This window comes from Moschus berezovskii, chromosome 10 (genome assembly GCF_049115385.1).
Source record: "Moschus berezovskii isolate FMDL1 chromosome 10, NW_MosBer_1.0, whole genome shotgun sequence".
Lineage (NCBI taxonomy): Eukaryota > Metazoa > Chordata > Mammalia > Artiodactyla > Moschidae > Moschus > Moschus berezovskii.
In genome coordinates, this window is record NC_142469.1 from 76,163,304 (window position 1) to 76,178,729 (window position 15,426).

The window sequence follows — 15,426 nt, forward strand, 5'->3', positions numbered from 1 at the left end:
GAGGTAAATAGCCCAACTTTTCTAATGCTATTAAAAAATACTTGATAAGTTCCTAAAGAAAGGCATAAGTCAAACTTAGAAGTTTTTCTTATTTTTTGAAGCCAAGGTCATGAAAATGCCATTTATTTTCTAGTAACTGATGACTTACTGTTAAATCAGGCCCACATGAATGACTGATGGTTGCCAAAATTTTTTATTATTTAGACGCAAAGGTGCGTATAAAGCTAGTGGGAAATGAAAAAGCAACCCATGTTTTATGCAATTCAGTGTTAGGAAGGCTGAAAGGACAGGCTGTGTCTAGGCTGTGAGGTGTCCTTATGCCAAGCTTAGGAGGTGGATTCAACCAGGAGGTACTGGGAGAAGGGATGTGACACAGGAATGTGACGTAACAGAAACTGAGAAAATAAGCATGGTCAATTTCAGAAGCAGATATTCTGATCTTTACCTGGTCATGATCAATATCTGCATCTCCTGTGATCACGATGCGTTTCTCAATTCTTGTTTCAGATATTCCACCTTTTACAGTCTAGAGGTCATAAAGGAAAAGGGAGGGAGGTTAGCAATCACTAAAACATGTTTACACATAATCAGAGAAAATACAAATGGAGCACACCTAGACCTTCTGATAATCATTAGGCAATTGGCACTGAGTGGTGGAGAACACTGATGCTCTAGAAATTTCTTTATTTAAAAGCTCAATGTACAATTCTACCATCCAATTTGAAAGCAACCTTAAAAACTCTCTTATCATAATTCAGGTGAGATCAAGATGCTATAGATGTCATTTAATCCAAACAGTTCCACTGGAACATTTCATTACAATTTCCTGACTTTCTTCATTTCCATTATTTTGAAAAGAAGCAAGCAGGGAAGAAATAGTTGTTTGGTTTATGGAGAATTTACAGGGACTCCTAATCATTTAGACATCTGGTTTAGTTAGGTTTGGAAAACTGCTTGATGTTATAGCTCTGATTGTTCTACTGGCTTCATACAAATCCATTTGGCAATTTTGTTCATTTAGTTTAGTGCAATAACAGAAAAAGAACTTGGATTTGCTTTAAGATACGTAAGATGGGTGAGGGTGATAGAAAGACTTCCATCCAATGTTTGATTTGATTCCACATGTGGTTGTGACATGAACACAGAACGTGGCTGAACAAAGGCTGGAGGGGACCTGGGAGCAGGAGCTTCTGGGTAAACTGCCGAACAGAGTCACTGGCTTGGAGCAAGGTGACAGAGCCTCAGGCGTGATGCAGGCTGAGAGATCATACGCTCTGACACTCTAAACCATGAGTAAACACCACAGCCCTGAGAAAGCACAGACCCAACCTCTACAACACTGATAAATTTACAGAGTCGTGGGTGATTACACCTAAGTATAAGACACAGGGCCGACCACAGAGATCATCAGGTTTTAATAGATACACTTTAACATGAACACCAATACCATCATGCATTTGGGGGACTTTTTTAATTTACAAAGTTTTTTTTGTTGTTGAAATATTGAGTGCAGAGGTCAAAAGGGAAACATTTGGGACCTTCAGTCTCTAGTAGAAGTAGCAGGCATTGCTGGAAAATAATGCTGGGTTAGAAACGTGATGACCGCAGCATACACTGGAGTCACCTGGAGGGCTTCCTAGACACTCCTGGGGTTTCAGAAGACCTGGACCGGGGCCACAGGACTCACACCGCTAGCAAGCCCCTGGATGAGACCGTTGCTTGCTGCCAGTGCAGAGACAACATTTTAAGAATCACTGGTCATCAGATGTTAAACACTTAAGAGAATGATGTGGAAACAAAGCCCCGAATCCACATACTAGAACCATAAATCAATGGGGGAAATTTACATTATTTGAAAAACTCGTTGAAAATTTCCAGTGGCGGTCTCCACTCATTTGCTTCAATCAGGAGAGCTACCTGGTACTCACCAAACCTATGCTTCTGTTTTATTAAGTTCCCTCTGCTCTTATCGCTCTCTCAGGTATAGCTATTTTGAACATATTTTTACCCCTTGTACTTTACAAATGTGCAATTTGGTTTAAATACAAATGTCGGTGGAGCCCAATTTCTTGCATACTTTAAATCTATGCATGTTTATTCCAGGGCACTGTGTGTAAAAATCTGAAGGGTGAATAGGAACAAAGAAACAATTCAGAAAAGATTTTGTTGGCAATGTACATTCCTCTGGATTGCTTTACCTTGGTGATGTGTGTGGTTGTTGTTGTCGACACGGACTCAGATGTGATGGTCTGTGCGGTCAGTAACGTGCCCGAGTCACCACCAGCCCCGCCATCAATCTTTGGAGATTTAGGGGGAAAATACAAAGTAATGCTTAACTTCCGTTCTGTTGTCAGAGAAGACCCCTCCCCGTCAAACAAGCATCTTTTAAGATCTATGCAGTTGGCAGAAGATGCTAGCTGCCAATCCCCTGCATGTTTGTAATGGTGATTTACTGATCAAAGTAAAGGCAAGGATTAAATGCACGTGCATGAGCAGAGAAAGAAAAAAAAGAAGAATGGAAGTTGAAGATGGGACTGAGATCTACACGGGAGTCATGAGAAAATCTGACTGAGGGCCATTTGCAGAATCTAGAAGAAGAAACCAGAGAACCAAGCGGAGAAGTTTCCACAGTGACCAGAAGTACTGGGTTTGTTGTTTTTTAAGCACAGGTGGGTAAAAATAAATGTTTTCTCATGTTACTAAGCAACAGAGCCTGACTAGGATAGACTAAGCTTAAGTGATTTGGTTAGTTGTTTATCTCTAGGTCTCTTTTTTAAATGACACTGTTCCTGTAACAGTTTGTGCATACACACAGCTACAATGCATACGGCACATATGCACACCTGTGCATGCACTCTCTCTGTATGTGTGTGCATATATCTCTCACACATAAATCTTATATCTAGACATGTGTCCAGATACGGTTTAACTTCTTTGCTTTGATACTAGAAAGTTCTAGAGTTTACCAGGGGAAATAATGAAGCACATTAATGGCCTACAAGTTTATGCTAAGACCACCAAACATATTTGTCTCCAGTTTCCTGACAATGACACAGGAAATAACTAGAAGGTTCAGAATCTTTTTTATTTTTTTTATTTTTGGTAATTAATTTATTTTTTATTGGAGGCAAATTATTTTACAATATTATATTGGTTGGTTTTGCCATGCATTGACATGAATTCGCCCCGGGTTTACATAAGTTCCCCCTCCTGAACCCCCCTCTCACCTCCCTAGAATCTTTCTTACTATAAGTTAGGAGGAAATCTTTCGAGCTCAGGTCATGCTCCTGTATTTCTTTACAAGGGCACTTACCACAATAGAAACACATGAATACAGACTCTCCCACCACACCCATTCATAAGGAACCTAGTTGTGCTTGTGGGGGAATCTATGCACATTTACAGAGAGCATATCTTAAAAAAAAAATTTTTTTTTAAGACGGTTTCGTGTGAAATGCATTACAAATTGAAAAAAAATATTTTGAGAGGACAATAATCTGCAATCCTCCACCACGGTACCTTCTAGAACACTAAATTTCTCAGTTGAGAAAAGAGTTGTCTAGGTTTCTAAATGGTTCCATTTTCAAATGATGACTATTTCCCCCTTTTTGTTACTCTTAAGGTTAAATATCTTAATTCTTACTTCAAATCTACAGAATCAATGTGTGAATACCAAAAATCAAACACACGAATGAGATAATTATTTAGACGCATAGTATCATATTTACATAAGAATGGCGACATATGTTTTCAGAAAATAATCAACTGTGAGGAGAAGCACAGGTGTGTATGTGAATATGCAAACAAAAGTGAGTTGATTGGCTCTGTCTTCATGGAGTCGGGGATGGGAGGGTGGCAGGGATAAAAGCCTAATTCGATGAATCCACAAATTACATCAGATCCAATAAACTTTGTAAGATGATGTGTTCCCCAAGTATACATAAACAGTCCTGGATATATCAAGCCAGAAATGGTTTATAAGAATACTAAGAACAACACTGGTACAGTCTGTCCTAAAATAATCACATATATGCTTCCCCCATAATTACTGGGTCAGCAATTCAACTGCAGCATGTTACGTGGCTAAAGTACAGTTGCTGCTGCTGCTAAGTCACTTCAGTCGTGTCCGACTCTGTGCGATCCCACAGACAGAAGCCCACCAGGCTCCCCCGTCCCTGGGATTCTCCAGGCAAGAACACTGGAGTGGGTTGCCATAAGTACAGTTACAAAATGAAAATATAAAAAGCTATGTCAAAGTCAGAAATGTAAACTAGGAGAAGACAGAATGAAAACAGAAACAAACTAAGTAAAAAAGAACTCAAACTGTCCAAGTCTAGAGCTTTTGTACCTGTGGAGACTCATATGTGATGGTTTTGGTCTCAGTTTGGACAATAGGGACTTCCTTGGTGGAGATTTCTGTCCTTTGTGAGGCATCAGAAATTGTTACCATCTCTGTTTTTACCACTGGTGGCTGAAGTGAAAAGGAAGGGAAACATAAATTCTAGAGATAATAAAATAAATGTGCTTAATGGAGCCTTCAAAAATAACTGAAATATATCCAAACACACACTCATACACAAATGAAAAGAGCAAAAGGAAATAATAAGAAAGACACAAAAGAAAAACACTTTCCTTCAAAATCATATATATGTGTATAGATATATATATGAAGAATAAGCTAGCATAATGGCTCCTGAAATTGTGGTAGGTTTCAAATTACGACGGTCCCAAATTACTTACGTGTCAAGTCTGGCGTACAGTGATACAGAAATTTTAGCTTTAAGCAAGTAGTGATCAAATTGAAAAAACAAAACAGAATTAATGATGAGAAGTGACCTGCCTCCATTTTTATTACAGTTTAAAGAACCACATGGTCTGTGTGAAGGCGCATGGTCTTTAATTGGCACACCTGGTCGGTAGGCTAAGCTGCACTCTTTCTCCAAAAAGCCCTTGCTGACCTGCTGATACGGAGATCCCATTTTCAGAAACAATATTTTCAAGCAGCATTGTTTTCAGTTATACTAATCTAAATCTTACAGTGTTTCTTCTGTATTACATAAGTTAAAATGTGATATATCTATTAATGCTCTGAACTATTTAAAACATCCAAACAGAGGGTCACAGGCTGTTAACACTGGAGTCTGCCGAGCATGTATGCTTAATACAGACTATACTCCTACCAAAACACTACAGTGCTTTCCTTGAGAGAAAATTCCCAAGTGTAATAATTTAAAGAGGAAATTTCTGCAGAAAGCAATAGTTCAAAGCATTCAAAGACTTTCAAAACGTCATCTGCTGAAGTGAAATCAGAAATTTAAAAGTAACATAAATCCAGTTAACTATTTCAAGATAAAGTCAGTTCAAGATTTTCCACCCCATGAATGAGAGCAAACATGGAAGACCTTCTACTTTCGGCATTTAACTTTAGATTCAAGAAACATTCACATAGATCTTTCCTCAGCATAACTTTAACTCCCAAATCAGGGACCCTGCACTTAAATGACCAAGACTTCATCTCAGAGGAGTGTGGAAAGTTCTGTTTCTCGAAGAGAAAAAGGGAAAGACTCATGCTTGATCGAGACAAGTCACAAAACATATACCCAAACTTGCCAATAATCCAGAGTTGACTAGAGGACAGAATGCAAAGACAAGGGTATGCTTAGCTTCTCGCTGCCCAGAAGGAAAGCTAAGTCCCTTGATCAGACTGTACAATCCCTGGAAGCTAAAACCTGAAATGCCAGTGGTATTCAAGAAAAAATGTTTTCATCATTGCTAGATGCTGAATTCTGAGCACCACGGTAATAGGAGCCTGCTGCCATTCCTGAAAATCGTATATTGAAGAGAGAATGAGCCAGAAGGTCAAACCCAGTCATGACACCAGCAACACTCACACTGACCATTTTTCAACAATACACACACAATTTCCTAATGAACAGAATTCAGGCATTCAGTATGAGGAGGCAGTGCAACTTAAAAGATAAGCCTTGAAAAAAATCTGAAAACGTGCTAAGAAAAATTTCAGTGTGAAATGAGAAGGGGAAAAAAAAAAAAAAACACGAAGTGGCTGCTACTGTTGGAAAGTTTACTCTATCAGGAGATCCAGTTGCAGTAAAGTTGCCAGAAACTGTGACCCCAGAGGGCAGAAAAAAATCGACAGAGCAGGGCCATCCCCTTTCCTCCCGGGAGAGATCAAATTCAGAATCTTGTTGGAAAAGCTGAAGGAGAACGGGGAGGGCAGAAGAGGAGGAGAGGCAGGTGTTCTCCACCTGAGGAACAGCTCTCGAGTTGAGCTCCCATTTACCTCTGAACAACAAATAATCTGTGGCAAAACATCAGTGTCAACATGAGCCACCTCTCCGTTAACCTTGTGCGGCTCGTCCTCTGTTTCTTCGCTGGCGTCTTGCTTAACAGAGCCTTCGTCTGCACTCTTCTCGGCGGGGATCTGGGGGGCCACTACCTGTTCCTGGGTCACCGTTTCTACCGGGCCGACACTGGCCCCTGCGTGCGTGACCGGGCTGGCTGCTGGCGCGGGGTCCTCCCTGTCTACTACCTTGGCGGCTTGGCCGGGTGCCCGCTCCACCTCTTCTCCGTCCTCCTCCTGCTCCTCCCTGATGGCGCCCTCAGTCACCCGGCGGTGGGGCCGGTACTCCCCCACATCCTCCTCCGCCTCGCTCTCGCTGCCGCCGCCGCTGCTCTCAGAAGACAGGGAGGTGGAGTCTCTCTGCATCCCTGGCTCCACCTGCCGCATCTCCCCAGGACCACGCCCAGGGGGCCGCTCTTTACCGTTCATTTCTTCGGGGGTTACTCTTTCGTCTTTCCCAACCTCTGCCTGCTTCTTCTCCTCCACTACATTCAGAGTCTCAAGTGAACTCTGCACGGAAACAAAAATGGACGAGGGGAAACAAAAATAGATGAATAAATCAAAACGACGGCAACCCAAATGAACCGATGGCAGGTTTCATGTCATGGAGAAAAGCAAAGATGATGATGATGATGATGGCGGACTGAAAGGGAAGCGGGGGGAAACGTGAGCAGGATCGGAAACGTCGGGCAATGGTGTTAACACGGGAAAGGGGAGAACCTTAACAGCATCAGTGGCTCCGGCGCAAGGCCCTTCGGACTCAGGAGCGCGTTTCTGCGGAACAAAAAGCAACCGAGGACACAAAATCAATAAAGGTTTACCTCGACACCCACCAAAACAAACATCTGACACTGCAAAGCAGAGCAGCAAGAGTCACCAGCTATAAAAACCTTTTGCTCAAGGTCACGAGAAGGACAATCCAGACAAATGCGAGCAGCTTAGGGAAGGAAACAAAAACACAAAAATAGCCAGCATCCACCCAAAGAGATCTATAAGCTCCTTCTTGTTGAAAAGGCGTGGGGGAGGGGTGGGGGTAGGGAATGGAATTATACCAAAGCTTACTCATCATTTTAAACTTTATATGTTAAGACTTTTAAAATCTATTGACAGCTTGGTTTTAATCACACTTGAGGAAAAAAAAACACAGCATGGCCTGAACACGATTCCTAAATGAATTATCAATAAGAAGATATTTTTATATTTTGCTGCTGCTGCTGCTAAGTCGCTTCAGTCGTGTCCGACTCTGTGCGACCCCATAGACGGCAGCCGACCAGGCTCGCCGTCCCTGGGATTCTCCAGGCAAGAACACTGGAGTGGGTTGCCATTTCCTTCTCCAATTTGTGAAAGAGAAAAGTGAAAGTGAAGTCGCTCAGTCTTGTCTGACTAGTAGCGACCCCATGGACTGCAGCCCACCAGGCTCCTCTGTCCATGCGACTTTCTAGGCAAGAGTACTGGAGTGGCTTGCCAGTGCCTTCTCCATATATTTTGCTGGCTTGTTTAAAAATCAGTTTTAATTGGCAAAATTATAGTTGGTCTCGGATAGTTATTAACACAAAAGTGTTAACATTTCAGAAATGGTTATTAGCATCCCAAAATGTTCAAATAAATGCTTGAAGACCAAATACATTAGCAATATCACTATACTACAGCATTGATAATCAGGGTAGAAACTTTCTTAAAAAGGACTCTGTTTTTAAAGATTAAATTTTTCCATATTTTTTGAAAAGGCTGATTTATACTGATACAAATAACTCCTAGCCAAGTTTTTGGCATTCCAGTAGCACTAATGCCTTGTGCTCTGACTTTACAAATTCAGCTAGAGACAGTAGCCCTACTTATTTAGGAAGGTATCTCGATGCTGAATGAAGAGCACTGCACCTCTGAACCCTCTGGGCGAAAACAAACCGCACTGTGAAGCTGCCAAGACACTAACTGGACTGGAGCTGCTTCCTACAGTAAATAACACAAGCTCATGTTAATCTGCTCCAGCAACATGGAAAACCCTGAGCAAAAGGTCTAAAAGGACACTTATCGACATATAGTCACAAACCATCTTTGACCTGCACTGTTATTCTTAAATGTATGGTAAGGGAACATTTTCAATGCTCAACATTAATACCATGTAAGTCATGTCACTGACAGAACAAGAGAGCCATCTTTCCAATGTTATTGAAAGCTGAGGTTTTGCACGTTAAACTGGAAACCTCTAAATTGACTTTGCTAATTAGGCAACATTCAACTGTAACTCCTTACAAACTTCTTTATAAATAAAGATATTCAGTGATCATAACACTTCTAAAGGAGATATTTTATTATTATTACTTTTATTATTGAACCTCAAATGGCCAGATGGATTCTGCCCAAGTTCAGGGAATCCCTTAGGGGTCATTCCCCCCAAAATTAAAATTGACTATGGTGAGCACTTCAATTTTTTCCCTATGAGCAGAATTTTTTAAATAATAAGCTATTTGAAGATGTTTAAAAGACATTTTGGCTTTGAAAATTTTTGCAACAAATGCTTTAGCTTCTACATGGTTGAAGGTTTCCCTCCACATAACACCCAGACTCTTTGTGACTGGTTTAAATGATTCTCTCAATTTAGGCAGACTGGAGAGGGGAGAATAGAAAGCAAGAGAAACATCCAATCAGTATCTTTTCCTCATGTTCAGATTCACTCATTATTTCTTGAATGTTTCTCCCGGGAAGAGTTAATTTCACCAATGAAAGCACTGGAGGAAAGGGTTCCTTAATACTCAAAAAATAAAAATCACTCTTAAATGTGACTTTTAAAAAATGGGAAACAAAGCAAAATGCACCTCAGGCAACTGTGAGAAGAGCGAGGAAAGCTTTTCAGAAGGTGCATTAGAGTTCACAACAGTGCCCTCTGCTGTCCAAGTGGTGGCTGAGCTGAAGGAGGCTTTCGTGCTATCAGAAAAGCCCTTTTCACTAAACAAAATGGATGTTATCTCCTCTTCTAGGCTCTGGAGAGGTCAGAAAAGGAAGAGCAAAAATTAGCAATGAGTCAGAACGGACAGCGGTGACCTAATGAAAGAAAGGGAAGGTTACGCAAGAAAGAATCACAGAGCAGCATACACTGGAAAAAGGCGAGGATTCTAAAGATGCTGCAGCAGGCATCTGTGGCCGTTTGCCTGAATGCTGGTTTTCCACCGGTTTGAGGGCTGTTGACAGCTCTAACCTTCACAAATGCACTACACTGGTTTCTCACTGAAACTTTATCACAAACTGAGCACGACTGACCCACCTGCCCATCAAACGCTACTTCGTATAATCTTGAGGGAGCTTCTGGGCATGGGCCTTTGTGCATACAACAGCCTCTTCCGGGGCCCCTCCACTTGCTACACTTATTTCAGTGTTAGACCTTATGTCCCTAACCCTCCGCCTCCAACGCTCTTAACTAGGCACTCTGGGCAATGCCAATTCCGTCATCACTCTGAGGTCCACTCCACATTCTGCGTATGGCCTTCACTATTTCAGCTCCTATGATGTCTCCCTTCCCTATACCACTCTGTCCATACAACAAGCACTGTGACAGTAACCCACTGAAGCTCCCTCAGACATGCTAGATATGCCATGGAATAAAGAAATAGTGTCTCTTTCTTTCAGTAAGAAATGGGTAAAGGAAAATATTCTAAACAGGAAGACAAACTTCAGAGGGTAAACGCTAAGCAATGTGAAAATCATCTGTCTCTGAAAAGCTACTAAGATGAATTTAATCTTCGCCTTTCTAGCCCTTAAATGATGGTCCCTAATCTGCCTGAGGGTACAACAGGGAAGCTGGGGACTATCTCAGATATTATACCTAGAATACCAATGGTAAGGGATTATCATGTAGCTTCCTCTCACGTTAGATGTGTGCAATAATATGTCCTAACAAACCCCACAGCTCAGAGATCAGAGACGAATGAATGAATGAATGAACGGCATTCTGGGGTGCCTCGTGGGACAGCGCCCTAACCGGGATGAGTGGGAGCTACAAGGAGATGCGGAGCATGCTAAGTTGCTTCAGAGATGAGGAGAGCAAGGTGCATAAGCAATTACAATAGTCAGGAGAGAAAAAAAAGCTGAATTTCAGCTGAATTAAGAGTCTCCATAATTACATCATCTCTAGGGTCAGGTAGGTGGAGATGGTGTCCTACTAGGTAAAAGATCACTGGGGAATTTAAATAAGTACCATGCATCTAAGTATTCAACAAAATATCCCCAAAAGTACCTTAAAACTACAGTCTATGCAATTTCTACTAGACTCTTGAGAGAAATTTTATACAAGTTCAAAGAAAGAAAGAAAATGAAGTCATTCAGTCATTTCTGACTCTTTGCAACCCCATGGACTGTATAGCCCGCCAGGCTCCTCCATCCATGGGATTTTCCAGGCAAAAATACTGGAGTGGGTTACCATTTCCTTCTCCAGGGGATCTTCCCGACCCAGGGATCGAACCTGGGTCTCCTGCACTGCAGGCAGGCTCTTTACTGTCTGAGCCACCAGGGAAGCCCTGTATAAGTTTAAGTATAATTCTCAATATGAGGATATATTGATACCAAAAAATTAATAATATTTAAAAATAATAATTAGCCTATATGTATGTACACCCATTGCTCAGTCATGTCCACTCTTTGTAACCCCATGGACTGCAGCCCACTAGACTCCTCTGTCCATGGAATTCTTCAGGCAAGAAGACTGGAGTGGGCTGTCATTCCCTTCTCCAGGGGATCTTCCTGACCCAGGGATTGAACCTGGGTCTAACTGCATTGTAGGCAGATTCTTTACCATCTGAGCCGCCAGAGAAGCCCTAATTTGCCTACTAAAGACTACGTAATTTGATTTCAAATTTTCTGCCCTATTCTCAAAATCATTCATAATATACTGAAGTCATTTTGAAAGTTTAATGTATCGATTTCTAAACAAGAAACAATTATTTTTTTAAATCTATAAAACCCATTATTATACACATTTGGAAATCTGGAGAAATTATACATGTGTATAATTTTTATTTTGCATTTTATTAAGGACTGCAATTTAAAGAAAATCAAGAAACTCTGAAAAATTAAGTAGCAAAATGAAGTTGGAGGAAAGACAGCAATTTAAAAGATACTCTGTTAAAAGTCAAAATACTCCAGTAGACTTACTTAACTTTCAACTAATAGTAGTGATGTATTGAGGAGTGGGAGAGGAAGTACATTGTAAGAGGTCAAAAAATGTTTATTGGGTGAATGGATGATTGCAGTTACAACAACCCATACATGTGTCAAGTAAGTACGTATTTTCTAGCATGTGCTACAGAGGAGAAGAATAAGAAAAAAGCAATAACTTCAGTTGCAGATAAACCATTTAGGAGCTTAAGAGTGGATGAATTCCAGATTTAAATTTCACATGACATCATTTTAATGTTAACTTCTACAATAATGAATGGATAGTTTTCACTGTACACGGTTTATATTGTACACTCCTACACTCCTAAGTGATGACATCCAGAAAACATGATCATTTTAAACATCTTCACCAAAATCCCAAAGTTTCCTACTGTAAGGACATCACTTTAAATTGATCAAATGATGTCATCTGACTCACTTCTCAGGAGGATAAATTTTCAAAACTATATAATATTTCAAAGCATATGATATTAAAATAATCATTTGATACAGAGTCTGATTTGCCTTAGATTTCAAACTAACCTTTCAGGTATATAAAGATGCTACTTGGTTTAACTTTATGATGTTATCTTTTGCATCTGCAGTGTTCCAAAAATATTTCATCTCACCTAGACCTCAAATCCTTTTAGCGCAAAGCTTCATCTTCCACTTATTCTGCCTCCTCCACCAGCCCAGTGTGCATTCTGATGAGTAATACTCTCCACTGATTAACAAAATCAGACGAGGTGGGAGGGAAACTCTTTCTCCTTATTCCAATCTGTGCTCTCATTCACATCCCCTATAATCCATTCCTCATTCAGCACCAGAGGGATTTTCATTAGACACGTGGGATTATATCACTACTCAGCTTAAAGCTCTCCAATGGCTTCCCCTCACTCACTCCTATAACAATTCCAACAACTCCTAGTAACAATTTCAAATTGTTACTATGATCTTAAAGATCCTGCCAAGATCTGGGGTCTGACCTCTATGACTCTTCTAAGACCTTGTCACTTGGCCTTTCAATCCTTTAAAGAAATTCCTGTCTTGGGCTGTTGCATTTGCCCTTCCTTACAGATGGAAGAAACTTCACATGTGCACCTTCTTTCTCATCATTAAGGCCTCAACTCAAATGTTATCTCTTCTCATGCCTTCTCAATGCCCCTATAATGTACAATAAGTATTTCATCTCCTTAATACTTCTTTGTACCCCAAATTTTCCAGTCACTAATTTGCATGTCTGCTGTCTCCCACACTAGACTCTAGGCATTCTAGTCCCAACAAATAGCAGATTGATCAGCTGGCTAAGCAAACTCAGTAGAAACAGAGAAATAAGAACAGAAAAGCAACAGAAAACTAACTTCCCTAGAAATGCCAGATACTTCACATATGCAGGAGTACAGAGAGATCTGAGGGGCTGCTTGTGTGCACCATAATCTTGTGTCTCATTAAAAATGGGTGTACCTATGGCTGATTCTGGTCGATGTATAACAGAAAACCACAAAACTCTGTAAAGCAATTTTCCTTCAATTAAAAATTTTTTAAAAAATCTTAAAAATAAAAATTCAAAAGGATTCCAAATGTAATTAGTAAAACAGTAATCTAAATCACACATAGTTTGTTATTTCAACACCACCACAGTGTGCGTTGTGCAAACAGTGCGTTTTCACATGAAATCATGGTTTCCCAACTGCCAGCCACATTCATTGAAATTAGGGGTCACTTATCACCTAAATCGGTTGAGATGTCTGCATTTCAAGTTGTGGAGTTTCAAATTAAATCCTTCTGCAATATGGTGATTCTCATCTAATAATCCCATGTTTCTAATCCTACATGGAGTTACCTTTTCAAGCACTCAAAAATTATTTTTAAAAATTCAGGTTGATACACAAGGGAAAAGGCGGATCTCATGGCTGCGGACAGAAATCAAGGAAAAGAGGAAAAAAGCAAGAGTAGATCCAAGGATGCAAGGTGAACACCTTGTCTGCCTCCTGGGTCTTTTCTTCAGCTGTCTGTGCTGCCACCATCTGATGCTTCTCCTTCGTGGATAAAATATCCTTGAAAAGATGGTCTCCTTTGCTCTATTGTTTTAAACAATAGACATAAATCAACAAATAAGACAAACACATTACACCCACAGCAACACAAACATAAAACGACTGTGTGGGTCAGCGAAACAAACCAGACGAAGCAGCACATAAAAGGGCGCCCCAATCCCAGCACATCATCAGTTTCCCCAGAAAACACAACACTCTAGGGTTGAGTCTGGAATATGGACATTAATATCTTCAGAAAAGCTGAAAATAAGAACTTCAAAGTAGTATACAACTTCAGAAGATGCTGCTATGGTGTTTTAAATCTTAATATTGTAAAAAGTCTTTGCATAAGGAAGTTTACCGATTTTTCTTTTGGTCATCTGCTTTAAAGATATTTGTCCCTTCCACTGTCACACAGAAATTTAAAGCAAATAACAGCTTTGCTTTTTAAGAAAAGGGTGAATAAAAAAGCATGAGAATAGCGAATTCAAATGCCTACAATTTGGCAACATTCAAGTCAGACTAGATGATGAATTTAAGGAGAAGAGAGGGGTGAAAGGAAAAGGAAAAAGAGAAACTGTAGGGTAACACCTGAACACACTTTTAAAACTGTGTATTAAACATAGGGTGATCACTATTTCCTCAAGCAAAATAAATGAGCTAATGAAGTTCTTGGTTGACAAAAGGAGAGACTTTGGAGCATCAGAAAAGATCACAGGCAGACGCAGATGATGAAATAGTTTAAGAATATATTTTAAAGGCAATGCTTATGTTGGTGGCGGAGAGAAATAAACCATGGAAAGAAAAAGGATGAGTTTGGAAAGACAAGTGAACATATTTTTAAAACATTAATCTGGATTCCATCACTAAGAAGTTTCAATATAAGTTATATAATTAACATTTTGCCAGTTTTCAACAGAGCTCAGCAGTCTTCAAAGCTAAATTTAACTCTTTATCCTCACAGTAATAACCTTCATTCTAAATATGGTCTATATTACTATATCCCTTTAATTACTAATTCTTTAATTATTAAACAACTCTTACTTCAGACGTCAATAATTTAAAAACTTATTAAATACAATATACACTGATTTTTAAGTCACTTGATGTAACATCTCATTACTACCAATTTACTCGAGTAAAATAGTGAAATTATTCTGAAAGTATTTGAAAAGTATTTTGAAACTCATACAATTTACCCAAGAACTATGTCAATAAGTATTACACGCTGTTAATAAATATTTAGTATTTAAAAAATTGTTAGCAGTTACATTTAAAAAATGGGAATATTTTCTAACTTCTCATAAGAATCAACATAACAGATTAACAACCTAAGTTTTATGAACAGCTGGAGGGAGACATACAGCCAACAAATAGCTAGTCACATACCCCTTGTGTCTGTAGGGACAGAGGTGTGATACGTCGTTTTTCCCATTCATTAGGGCGTGGTTCAGGTGTGGATTCCATAAAATTGCGCTTGAGTTCACTAATGCTAGCCTGGTGTTTCAGTATTTCCTCCTGGGCCTTATCCAGGTCCTAGCAATATGTAACGTAATAAAAGGGGGAAAATCCAAAAGGAAAAAAAAAAAAACCCAATAGGATAAAAATAAAAAATGAAACCAAAAATAAGACAAAGCAAACTTATGATTAAAAAAACATAATAAAGCAAGAAAAATGCCAAGTCTCAAAAGCCATATCACCACCTACAAATATGAGTTTGTCCAAATTTGAAAATTAAAGCCAATGTGTAATTTTTTTTTTTTTTATGATTCACGCCTTAAAGGGTTCTGGTTTCTTTGTTCGGAGTTGTTTAGGAAATAAGGAGGAGGCCATGGAATTCAACATGGTCAATAAACCTTCTTTCTCATAGTTAGATTTGAA

General features: G+C 39.7%; 1 protein-coding gene across 12 annotated transcripts in view; it reads right to left on the minus strand.

Moving 5' to 3' along the window:
• EPB41L2 (erythrocyte membrane protein band 4.1 like 2) overlaps window positions 1-15,426 on the minus strand; it is a 211,987-nt gene that overhangs the window by 22,718 nt on the left and 173,843 nt on the right. For 5 of the 12 annotated variants that reach the window (XM_088840745.1, XM_088840746.1, XM_055433476.2 and 2 more), the window contains 7 exons: window positions 14,935-15,081; window positions 13,489-13,590; window positions 7,082-7,135; window positions 6,302-6,871; window positions 4,349-4,471; window positions 2,199-2,297; window positions 446-526 (listed from right to left, as the gene is read on the minus strand). In XM_088840745.1, coding sequence (XP_088696871.1) covers window positions 446-526; window positions 2,199-2,297; window positions 4,349-4,471; window positions 6,302-6,871; window positions 7,082-7,135; window positions 13,489-13,590; window positions 14,935-15,081 — 1,176 coding nt within the window. Of the gene's footprint in view, window positions 1-445; window positions 527-2,198; window positions 2,298-4,348; window positions 4,472-6,301; window positions 6,872-7,081; window positions 7,136-9,177; window positions 9,343-13,488; window positions 13,591-14,934; window positions 15,082-15,426 lie in introns of all 12 variants that reach the window. The other 7 variants (XM_088840750.1, XM_088840749.1, XM_088840753.1 and 4 more) reach the window with 6 other exon arrangements.